The sequence below is a fragment of the Bos grunniens genome, chromosome 10 (assembly GCF_055505025.1).
Source record: "Bos grunniens cultivar Pamir isolate PY7600 chromosome 10, Bosgru_T2T1.0, whole genome shotgun sequence".
Classification (NCBI taxonomy): domain Eukaryota; kingdom Metazoa; phylum Chordata; class Mammalia; order Artiodactyla; family Bovidae; genus Bos; species Bos grunniens.
Window position 1 is genome coordinate 56,076,000 of NC_141174.1, and position 12,425 is coordinate 56,088,424.

At 45.6% G+C, this 12,425-nt stretch overlaps 1 protein-coding gene across 40 annotated transcripts in view; it reads left to right on the forward strand.

The window, feature by feature from the left end:
- TLN2 (talin 2) overlaps window positions 1–12,425 on the forward strand; it is a 496,882-nt gene that overhangs the window by 421,915 nt on the left and 62,542 nt on the right. For all 40 annotated transcript variants that reach the window (XM_086321322.1, XM_086321364.1, XM_086321363.1 and 37 more), the window contains 2 exons: window positions 6,604–6,750; window positions 11,459–11,560. In XM_086321322.1, the coding sequence (XP_086177448.1) occupies window positions 6,604–6,750; window positions 11,459–11,560 (249 nt within the window). The remainder of the gene's footprint in view (window positions 1–6,603; window positions 6,751–11,458; window positions 11,561–12,425) is intronic.

Here is a 12,425-nt window from a genome sequence, read left to right on the forward strand (position 1 = left end):
TTTTCCAAACTCCTGTGATGTCCACGCCTGCTTTACTGGGCTTTGTAGTTGAAACATTGTAATAAAGAAGTAAGGCTCCCTTGGAATTCGACTTCAGACTTGTTTCCAAAGAGGAGTGAAGTCTGATTTTTCTCCTGTGTTGTTCTGTGAGGAACAAAACAAGGAGCCCCTCCAGATTCTAAGATAACAACCTCATTGTTGAGCCTGCCAGCTCCCCTTTCCAGATGTCCTTGTATGGCTAAGCCTGCCTTAATTGAGAGCCTGCTGTGTCTTTCCCTGTCTGAAGCTGGTGTGCTCAAGCTGCCTGCATGTGGGGTTTGGCCTCCGCAGTGTGATCAAGATGAGGTTTGCCATTGGAGTTAGAGAAAGCAGTCCTGGGTGAGGCATGGAGTAATTGGAGCAGGCTTCAAAGACTCTGAGCTGGCCCTTTAAGTATCTGTAAAACTTTAATATGTGGAATGAAGGAGAACAGAATTCTGGGTGATTCATTTCTGGGACAGCCAAGAACAAGGATGTATTTTTGTAGGTTTTGATGCTTGGTATGGGAAGTGTCCTTTATGTTTTCCAGGGAGTTTCAGAGAACTGTTTTGTGATTTACTTCTGCCACTCCCCAAATTAGCTTCTGATCCCTTACTATACCTTTATGGAAAACCAGATAACTTGGCCAGTCGCTCTCTTCTCCCTCAAAATGTGTACTTGCTTTATTATAAAAGCACAGAGTTGCTGACATTTTTTGCCACCCATAGTCACTTCAGTCTAAGTGAGATTTACAGAAACGTGCACCTTATATTTTACCTTTTTTATCAATGAGATCATATTTATGTGAGATTCTCTCTCTGAAGAATTATGTACAGATGTCATTTTTCAGGCTTCCATCAAAATGAAGCAATCTGCGCATTTTGTTTTACCTTCTCCGTGCCATGAAATCCACCATTGGCCTAAAATGACCAGCTCCCCTCCATCACATCCCTCGGGGAGAGAGCTTTGCGTTCTGACACAGTTCCCGCAGGATAGCCATCCATGATCACATATGTCACATCTCATCAGATGTTGTATTTGAAGGACTCTTCTTGATTCCCGTGGCTTTTCAATTTTCACCTTCCTATGGCTCACATAGCCTCTTGTTGGAGTTCTCCTATTTCATTTAATCATTCAAAAGAGTTATCGTTTCCCATCTCTCACTACCTTCTCATCTACCAAAGGAGTTTCTTGGGTCTTTTGGAAGGCTCCTGTCTCCCTAAGGTGGATCAAGGCAGCCACGGCCACTGCATGGTACCTGGGCAGTATGGTTCTCCCACTACCTGGCATTAGGTCAGATTCCCCGGGTAAGACCACAGGCCCCTGCTAGACTGCCCTCGATTCAGACACCAGCCCTAAGCTCCAGGCTCCCTAGACCTCTCTTACTCTGACCAGCTCTGGCTACATTCAGGGGTTCTCACCACTCCTTAGGTTGGTTAATTTTCTGAAACAACTCAACTCAGGAAATTGCTCTACTTACAATCACACTTTTATTATAAAGGATGCGTGTGTGTGCATGCTAAATCACTTCAGTCATGTCTGACTCTTTATGACCCCATGGATTGTATAGCCCTCCAGGCTCCTCTCTCCATGGGATTCTCCAGGCAAGAGTACTGGAGTGAGTTGCTGTGCCCTCCTCTGGAGGAGCTTCTCTACCCGGGAATTGAGCCCACATCTCTTAAGTCTCCTGCATTGGCAGGCGGGTTCTTTTACCACAAGCACCGCCTGAGAAGTCCATGATAAAGGATATAACCAGCCAAAAGAAGAAACCCAGAGCGTGAGATCTGGGAGGGTCTCAAATTTGCAACTCCCACATCCTCAGGATGTGTCACCCTTCCCGTTTACTGCTGTGCATCACCCACCAGCTTCCAGTCCAGAGCTTTTATTGGGATTTCACGAAGTAGCCTTGATGGACTGAGTTTAGTCATATGACGAACCATTCCATCATTCCCCCTCATTTCCCCAGATGTGGCAGTCAGGGTGATACTGTGTTGCTTAAAGACCCAGCCAGCCCCATTCTGAATCTACCTAATGGCCCCATGAGATCTTGTTGGCATAAGCTACTGTGTGGCCACCATAAATAACAGACACTTGTGTGATCATTTGGGAAATACTAAGGGGTTAAAAGTTCCTAGGAACTGAGGACAAAGATCAACCAAATGTCTTAGTTTTCAGCAGTGGGTGAGGTTCCAGGGCTGGGTTTCATCCAGTGGCCGGCTACCTGGAGTTGAAAGACACATGCAGTCTAGGCCATGGGAGGCGAGGAGTGAGCCTCCGGGAAAAAATTGGGGAACTGGTAATAAGTTCATGGTCAGGTGTGGAGGCCGCAGTGGCTGACAGAGCTGGGGCCAGGCTGATGCCAGGATGTTAGGTGAGGGGGCGCCCAGCCAACTTTCTGGATAGCTCCTGATCCTGAGGTCTCTTGCTTTTGCCACATGGTACCTGGTTGTTTTACTTTGTTTAAAAGCACCCTGTTTAGAGGGACAGGCTGAAACTTCCCCCTTGTAGATGGCACATTCCCTCCATTAAGGTTTTTCAGGAGTGCTGGTAAACCTGACCTGATCTAGCCATAGGTTCATTTCCCTTTTGACTGGTGGCCTAGGCTCAGCAAATGGCCAGCTGGTAAGTGGCGATTGTCCTCCACCAGGCCTGTAAGCTCTAAGTGCTTAAGCTCCCATTCCAGATTGCACCTGTCAGAGGGCTCTCATCCAATCCCCACCTTCCAGAGTGCTGTAGGGATTTCAGAAGGTGTATGGCACTCAGCGTAGTGCTTAGCACAGAAGGGTCCCCTGGAAATGTCCCTTGCAAATTAGCGGCTGTCCTTGCATTGCCGCTTTTCTGTGGTTTGATGTTTATTGTTATTCCTGGCCTCTGTCTGACACCTAAGATGAAGCATTGTCTATAAAATGCTCAAATACCCAGCCCAGGATACAAGAACCAAGACTTTAAAACTGAACAAAAGTCTCATTGGGTCCACAGGTTGGCTTTCACATATACAAGTACACGCTAACCCTTGGCATCTTGCCAACGTCCTTAGGAATGTTGGGCTTTCTTGGTCCAGTTAGAGGAGTGGGGGCATGTCATCACAGCCCCAGTGAGCCCAGTCTGACCCACACCCAACACACACCACATCTCTGCCCCCAAGTGTGCCACCCATGATCTTTTGAAGCCTAAAAACAAATGATTCCATTTCTTTCTTTTTTCTGTTTACCTGTTTGGCTGTGCTGGGTCTTATTGCTGCATGTGGGGTCTTTTAGTTGCTGCATGCAGGATCTTTAGTGCTGCATGTGGGACCTAGTCCCTGACCAGGGATCAAACACAGGCCCCCTGCATGAGGAGTGCAAAATCTTAGCCTCTGGACCATCAGGGAAGTCCCAAGATGGCTCCATTTATTTCTGAATGAGTCTCCAGAGGAGAGATTTGCACCAGTGGCCTGTGAAGGCTATGCTTATAAAAATACCTCCAAAAATAAATATGAGTCTCTTTCAGCACCTTAAACCCATCTTCTAGAGGAAAGCAGAGCAAATGGCTTGCAAGGAGCTCAGAGCCTGGCTGGAGAGACAGCAGAAGGGGGCAGGGGCTGTGTGCCAGGCACTGCACCAGACCCTTCCCATACGGCGTTCCTCTCCTCTTCACAGCGCACATGCCTTCTCACCCTTCGACCTCCGTACAGGCTGTCCCCTCTGCCTGGAAGCTGCCTCCATTCCCCGCTTCTCCTCACCCTGTGAGAGACTGAATTCTTCCTCCAGGGCCTAGACACATCTGAGAAGTCTTCTCTGATGCCAAGGCTGGGTTAGGAGCCCTTCTTAGGTGCTGTCCCACTCGGCTGTTGCCACAAACAAGCCACCCTGAAATGAAGTGACTTTTAAAAGACTGCCAGTTTTGTATTCTCTCCGGCAGATGTACAGATCCACTGGGCCCCACGAGGCAGTCCTCACCCAGTCCCTCTTGCAGCTGTAGCCATATGGCCGCTGGGGCTTGAAGGACCTAAGGCTCAGTCACTCCCGGGTCTGGCTCCTGAGCAGAAATCACCCGGACTTTGGAGGTCTGGAACACCCCTTGCTACTTCTACTGTGGTCTCACCATGCAGTCTGCCAGCCATACAGCCTCAAGATAGCCAACATTCTCACATAGAGGCTGAAGACTTCAAAGGCACACATCCTCAGAGAGAGCCAGGCAGAAGCTGTATCGTTTTCCATGACCAGAAATCAGGCATCATCACTTGTCCCCCAGTTCTTTACTTTGAGGCCATTGCCTTCTGATGACTCTTTGACTCCTGAGTTTCCTCTCAGGGCTGTAGGAATGTAGAGGAAGGTTGATGAGCACACAACCATCCCTGGAGGGCTTGTGGGAGGAGGTGGTATTGAGGTTGGCCCTTGAAAAAAGGGCTAGGATTTAGATGGAGGGGAGGAGGGAGGAGACAAACAGAGCCAGTCTCTGCAGGCAGAGCATGAGAGGGTGGAGCTGTGAGGAAACCAGCCAGGTGGCAGCCAGAACTCTGTGCCAGGGAGATGGGGGAATTTGTCTGGGAGGGAGGTGCCTCCCAACCCCATGGAGGGCCTGAGAAATAGAGAAGGTGGACACTGGTCTGGGGAAGAGTCAAAGGAACAAAGTAATCTTTGTTCCTCAAGGTTATTTGACATTATTACCTTCTAAAGTGATTTTAGTAGTAATGTCAGTAGTTAACGTTTGTGTCCTAGCACCATTGCCTTGAGAATGTTGTTGTTACGGTTCAGTCGCTAAGTCGTGTTCAACTTTGTGACCCATGGACTGTAGCCCACCAGGCTGCTCTGTCCATGGGATTCTCCAGGCAAGAGTACTGGAGTGGGTTGCCATTTCCTTCTGCAAAGGATCTTCCTGACCCAGGGATCGAACCTACATCTTGAACCTGTCTTGGCAGGTGGATTCTTTACCACTGAGCCACATAGGAAGCCCCACCTTGAGAATAACCATCCATAATTAATACATTTCACATCTCATCAGATGTTGATTTGAAAGGACTCTGCTTGGTTCCCGTGACTTTTCAATGCCACAGGCTGAGCCAGTTCGTGTGGCTCATGTAGCCTCTTCCTAACTCTTCTCTTTTATTTAATCATGCAAAGGAGTTATCACTTACCATCTCTTATTGGCTTCCTTACTTTCTCATCTACTAAAGTAAAGATGCAGTTTCTTGGTCCTTTTCAAGGGTTCATCTTCCTCCGAGGAGCATCAGGGCAGCTGTGACCACTGTGTGGGGGCATCCAGTACCTGGTGCGATAGAATTCTGACACCAATTGCCCAGCATTAGGTCAGATTTCCCGAGTAAGGGCACAGTCCCCTACTAGACTGCTCTTATTATAAATGATAAGATGCCTGCAACCATATCACCTCATTAGACTTTCACTGCATAACATGGTTATAATCATTCCCATTTTGCTTAGGAAGCCTCACCCCAGACCACTTAGCTAGTTAGCAGTGGAGACAGATTTCAGCCCCAGAATTTTTTCTTGACCTCAGGACCTTAGCTCTTCCCCACTTCATCTTGCTGTCACTTAGGTGTTTTCTAAGGAGGCTGGCACTACCATTCTTTCAGCCTTTCATGCACTCACTCGCCGGTGCCTGCTCTGGACTGCATACGTGTTGTTAAAGCTTCTCTGAGGACTGTCTAGGGGAACTCATGAGCACTCCAGCTTTGCCTGCAGAGTGTCTGTCCCTGGAGAACTTTCACCATTCATCCTCCAACCTCATGTAAATATAATGTGTGACTCAGTTTCAAAGCCCATGTAGCCTTTTGCAGGTTTCTCTCTCCTGTCTGTACTTATTTTTCCATAATCCAGTCGTGTTTATAGAAATGGAATTCTAGTGTGTGGGGTAACTTTGAATAGAAGTGTGTTGGTTGTGTCGGAGAAGGCAATGGCACCCCACTCCAGTACTCTTGCCTGGAAAATCCCATGGATGGAGGAGCCTGGTGGGCTGCAGTCCATGGGGTCGCTAAGAGTCGGACACGACTGAGCGACTTCCCTTTCCCTTTTCACTTTCACGCATTGGAGAAGGAAATGGCAACCCACTCCAGTGTTCTTGCCTGGAGAATCCCAGGACGGGGGAGCCTGGTGGGCTGCTGTCTGTGGGGTCCCACAGAGTTGGACACGACTGAAGCGACTTAGCAGCGGCAGCAGCAGTGTTGGTTGTGAACACATTTTTTATTTATATCATTTTTCTTTTCCTATTAAATCTGTCAATTTGTATTTTAGGGAATCTGTGGCATTCTTTTTCTACCACCCTAGACATAGTAACATAAAATTAGTCATAAGATGCTAGTTGAAATTGCAGGGGTTTTTTCCATTTTGATTCCAAAAAGATTTTTTTCTATTTGTCCTTCTGGCTTTTATTTATCTGGCAAAGAAATGTATACAAATATAATAAAAGGAAAGGAAAAAATAGAGAATACATTTTTGTGTTACATAGTGAGAATATAGTTTTATATTCTGCTTTTTAACGTTATCTTTTTTAAAAAGTGAAGTAATTCTTAAAGAGATTAAGCACCATTGTCTTCTGCTTATGGAAACAGCTTACAATTATCTTCTTCTTCCGACCCCTCCTTCTCAGGCACAGCACACCCACGATGCCATCACGGAGGCCGCCCAGCTCATGAAAGAGGCCGTGGACGACATCATGGTGACACTGAATGAAGCTGCCAGTGAAGTGGGGTTGGTGGGAGGTATGGTTGACGCCATCGCAGAAGCCATGAGCAAGGTGGGTCTGGGCTCCCAGACGCCCTCCTGCACTCCTTAACTCCATTTCCTCCAAGATCTCCCTTGAACTTGGTCCCAGAGGTTTTTCTCTAAGGAGCTGGCAGTCCAGGCTGACACCGCCAAGCCTCCTCTTTTCTTGAGGGGTCTGCTTAATGAACGTCCAGCATACTCTTTATTCTTTATTACTCATTCATTTACTTTTGTAAGCCTTCCTTCCACATTTACACAGGGGAAAAATGGAGAAGGCATCCTTGGTCCCCTCACTTATAAGATGGAAGTAATTATTTACCTTCCCTGAACACCTCATAGAGTTGTTGTAGGGAGCAAACTCTAAAATGAAGTAATGAAGTGATTCCCAAGTGCTGGTCTTCAAAATGGCTCCTTTGGAATCCCTGGGAGCATTTTAGAATGTACATCCCTCGACTCTCTCCCAGCCCTAATCCTTTGGAATCTCTGTGGGGTGGTGGATCCTAGTATTTTTTTTAATTTAATTTAATCTATTTTACTTTATTTATTTTTAACATGGATCCTAGTATTTAAAAAAATCTCCCCATGGTTCTGGCATCTAACCCGTTGCAGAGACCACTGAAATGGTAAGTGTAAAACCCTCAGAGAACAGCAGACAGAGATGTCAGAGGTATCAATTCTTCTCCAGTGACCCTTCAGTTGAGTTGGGTCAGTAGGAAAGGATGACCCGACAGTATCTCGTGCTCTGTCCTCAAGGAATCCTTCCCTAGTCGTGCCAGCTTGCTGCTCATTAGAATGAACAACTCTTCATCAGCATCTAATTGCCATTCTCTGATAGCATAGCCAAGAACTGCAGACTTCATCTGTGTTTTGGAATGTCCATTGTCAATGGTGAATACACTAACGTGGTTTTTCAGGATAATAAGTGGTCTTTAATTGCTAATTTAGAGAAGATTGGTTGGTGTGTATCTCTGTAAAGAGATGATAGCCTGAAACTATCATTAGGATAATTCCCATTAAACATTATGCAGACATTATCAGACTGATAAGCTCCCAAGCTGGGCTGGGGTGCTGGGATCCCTCAGAGACCCCAAGCTTCCTTGTCAAAGCACTCCAGTAGTTTCTGCCATGGGCTTCTCATGCTTCAGCTTTGCACAGTTTGGCAGAAAATGAATGGAATTCGCTTCCTCAAGGCCCTTAGTTAAGTCTTAGTGGGCTTGTTTGATTTTTAGAAAATCGGAACAACAAAACTTTGAAATTAAGCCCTGTATCTACCAACGATATTAAATAATGCAACTCAAGGTACAAATTAGAAAGTCAAATGATAATCTTTTCCTTCTTAGGAGGTGCTTTTCACCATCACTCTTATTATAGGGAAGAGTCGCATAAATCCCTAGAAGAGGGAAGTCTTTTTTGATAGCCTTTGAGCCTTGCATATTGTGATAGCTCTTCAAGAAGGAAAGTGGCTCTTGTACTGTCTGATTTCAGGGGTGTAACAGCTCTGCTCTCAGCCTAGGACACACTGGATTCTTTTGGAAGTACTGGGGAATAGGCCTGGTGTTACCTGAGGGCAATAATTAGGAACTGCTAATAACAAGAGCCCCCGAGGCTATGAGCAGAGGGTTTTTTCCCCCTCAGTTCTGCAAAGTATATACAGTAAGTCCCCTATATATGAATGAACCTTCAAGTTGCAAACATGCATCTGGTTCCAGCAAGGAACCAGAACCTGTGCCATCAACGTCAGGCATGAGTGAAATTGCAGCTTGCCCTCCATCTCTTTCTGCTGATGATCCTTCAGCTCTACCATCTCCTACCTCCTCTCTCTCCTCCAGTAGTAACTCTTCTTGCTTGTTCACTCGATGCCAGCCCTGGTATGCCAGCTGTTGTAAAGTACTACTGTACTTTTCTAGGTACTGTACTGTAAGATTTTAAATGTTTATTTTTTGTTTGTATGTATTATTTGTGTAAAAAGTATTATAAACCTATTACAGTGTACAGTGCTATATAGTTGATTGTGTTAGTTGGTTAACTCCAAGGCTAACTTTTTGGAGTTTAAAACAAACTGGACTTACAAACACGCTCTTGGAATAGATTTCCTTCATATGTAGGGGACTTACTATGACTGGGATTTCACTGGTGCTCCTGAACTCCTATCTACCCTGACCTTACATCCCAAGTACCACACAGTGTCTCTTTCCTTTGCTAAGCCCACCCGGGCCTGCTCATCACTGGGAACTCTGTATTAAGTGATATCTCAGGTCTTTTGATCACCTAAGCAGCAACACATTATGTAAGTATATATTATATAAATATGTCATTTTCTGAGCTTGGGTTATTTGGTTAAAACACTGACATACTATTAGAATCATTGTCTGAAGTTCCAAAAGGCAGTGAGTGACAGAAAAAACCCAAGTGTACACAAAGTTAATTCTAACTTGGGTACAGTTCTTGACACTTTTAGAGCCTCTGCTCTGGAGGATCTCTTTGAGACTTTTCTCTCTGTATATAAGCACAGAGGTTTGAGAATTAATAGGTTACCACGGAGAAGGCAATGGCACCCCACTCCAGTACTCTTGCCTGGAAAATCCCATGGATGGAGGAGTCTGGTAGGCTGCGGTCCATGGGGTCGCTAAGAGTCGGACAGGACTGAGCAACTTCACTTTCACTTTTCACTTTCATGCATTGGAGAAGGAAATGGCAACCCACTCCAGTGTTCTTGCCTGGAGAATCCCAGGAATGGGAGCGCCTGGTGGGCTGACATCTATGGGGTCGCACAGAGTCGGACACTGAAGTGACTTAGCAGCACTTAGCAGCATGAAGTAATAAGCTTTCTGGGTAACCTTGGGCAAATTACTGAAGCTTTCTAAACCTTGTTTTCCTCCATTCAATGAGCTTAGTCTCAGTCTTTGGGATTTTATGATCAAGTCACTTTTCTTTGTTTGTTTTTGTGTTTGGGCGATTTTTTTTTTTTCCTTTTGGTCAAGGAAGGTAATTAAAGAAACAAAACAAACAAAACCCTTGGTATCTACATCAGTAATATTCCATAAAATAAAGGACATGTTAACACCAAAAAAAAAAAAGACTATAATTTCAGAATGAAGGAAAGTTCTTTCAACTAAATGAATTTTAAATCCTATTTTTTAAAATAGTCACTTCTTTGTTCTTACTGCTCTCATTGTCTTCACACTGGGAAAAGGTTCATCATGGCAGCCTGTGGACACTGTGTTCTAAGCTGCCGTCTAGCTCCAATATCCGGGCACGTTTGCAGTTACACCACATCTCATATGGAGGTTCCTGGCACGTGGCCTGACCCTTACGAGATGCCCAGTTAATTTATACTGAGTGTGTGAGTCCACACCTCAGTCCTCATTTGACCAGTGAGGCCCCCTATCTCCTGATAAAGAAACATAAAAAAAAAAAGTCTATCCTGGAGTTTGTGTTGTTGGTTTAGTAGCGATTACATCCAGTTTATGCAGGCACATTATACTAGGCTACAGTGACACATTCATTCAACTCACATTGTAGCAGGGATCTGCTCACGATAAGTAGCTCCCATTGAAGACTCCATCTAACCTTTTCCTAACTGCTCTGTGGTCCCTAGTGTGTTCCCAGACTGAAGTCTGTCTAGCAGAGAGCTGCCAGGGAGATCTCAGATAGATCATTGCCTACTGCAGATCCCACCATTTTCTTCATGATTACAAACTTCTTTATTAAATAGGTCCAGCCTGATTCCCACCCCCTCCACAGCTCTCTCCTGTTCACTGCTGTCTCTTGCTGTATTCATTTCTGTTCACCTTGCCTCCTCACCTAGAATATTGTTTGGCAATCAGTGGTGACAGTCATGATGATGGTGGTGGTGAGGATGGGTTGCCTTCCTCATAACCATCATGGACTTTATCACCATCATCATCTTCATTATCATGCTTATCCTTTCCACTCCATTCATGTAGATGGGGTATCATCTCAGTTGGTCTTTATTACAACCTTATGATGAGCTTTGAAATTTCCAGTGAAAGACCAGAGAACCAGTTTAAATACCCAGCTTGAGGCCCATTCACAAGTCTCGGAACCAGGTCTCAAATCAAGTCTTCTGAGCCAGTAAAATCTCCAGCCCTTCAAGGGGCAGACCCTCTATCCCTTCCCCTCCACACTGATCTCTCAATTCTTGTGGCACTAGAGTCAGATAAACAAGTTCTTCCTATGTTTCCACCTCCTTCTCTTCCCCAAGGTAGATCAGAAGCAAGGGTTCTAGAGCATAGACATCTTTGGGCTACACCGTTCCTAGGAAAGCCCTTTGTGATGGAGGGTCTTTGTCCTCCCCCAGCTCTTTGTTCTCCGTTCTGACCTTCCTGCATGTGTCCGACTCACACACACCTCCGCACATGCTTGAGTGCTGATCCTGCTCCTTGAGACTCCTTCCCCACCTTTTGTGTATGGCATACTCCTTACCTGGTAAGACTTGACTGGATCACCATTCCTCCAGACAGCCCTGCCACTCTCCTCCAACAAACGGGGAGCCTCTCCTTGTCTGTGTGCCCTGAGTAACTTGTGTGCCCCTCTGTCACAGAAGTCCCTATCACAGAAGCTGGGGGATTCTGTTGACTCTGGACCAAAAAACTCTGCAGGCCTCTCCATTTTTCCCAAGTTACTGATTCTGAAAAATGAAGCTCACATTTTGTTCATTTTGTTCAAAAATGAACAGGCCTCTGATGACCCTTGGGCTCTTTTCCTCTCCCCTGTAGCTGGATGAAGGTACTCCTCCAGAACCGAAGGGGACGTTTGTCGACTATCAGACGACGGTGGTTAAATACTCCAAAGCTATCGCGGTAACAGCTCAGGAAATGGTAAGAAGAAAAGGGGCTGCTCCACCGCTGCTGGCTGCCCTTTTACCCACCACACCACTGGATCTTCAGGTCTGGGGTCTGTGGTGCAGAGAGATCAGCCCTCTGTGTTCCTAGTTCCTCCCAGGCCCCAGCTTCATCCCAGTCTGTGGTCTTTCTGGCTGCCTGTGGTCTAGAAGCCCCAGGCCACTGGACACAGGCTACAGTGGACACTCTTCTCATGAAGAAGCTCCAGATGAAAATGACTGAGAGTTGGGCATGAGGACAGGGGAGCGAAGAGAAGGGAGGAGATGAGAAGGAAGTTGCGAGTTACAGAGAAAGAACAAAATCCTATTTATCTCACAGAAAACTTGAGATGTTTTTAACGCTTAAGTTACAGTACAAGAGAAGGCATTTGGAGACAAAACTGAGATTGTCTGATGAATCAAATTTTAATGTTTGGACAGTGCTTATAATGAATAGTACAATATTGACAGTCTTTCAGGCAAAATGAAACACTGTGGTTATATGAAAAATTTTTTCTCCTGGCAACAGAAGGCATGCAACTTTTAGAGGTGGCTTTTTTGTTTTGTTTTGTTTCTAAAATGTAATGTATTCAGAATTGTATTATATGGATATTTAGCTGTAAATGGCATTGAGATTCAGTGACTACTATCTTGATAGGTTAAAAAGTTGTATAAGGAAAGAAAAGTATTGTCCTCAAAGCATTAATACGAGGACCTAGTAAGAAAGTTCTTAACTTCCGAAGGCTCACATGTCACAGGATAAAATTAAGAGATGGCCTCTTAGATGCTGCCACCTAAGCCTGAGTTGCAGGGACCAGACTGGGCCACCTCGTGGTCCCTGCCCCATCAGGCCAGGCGCCTCT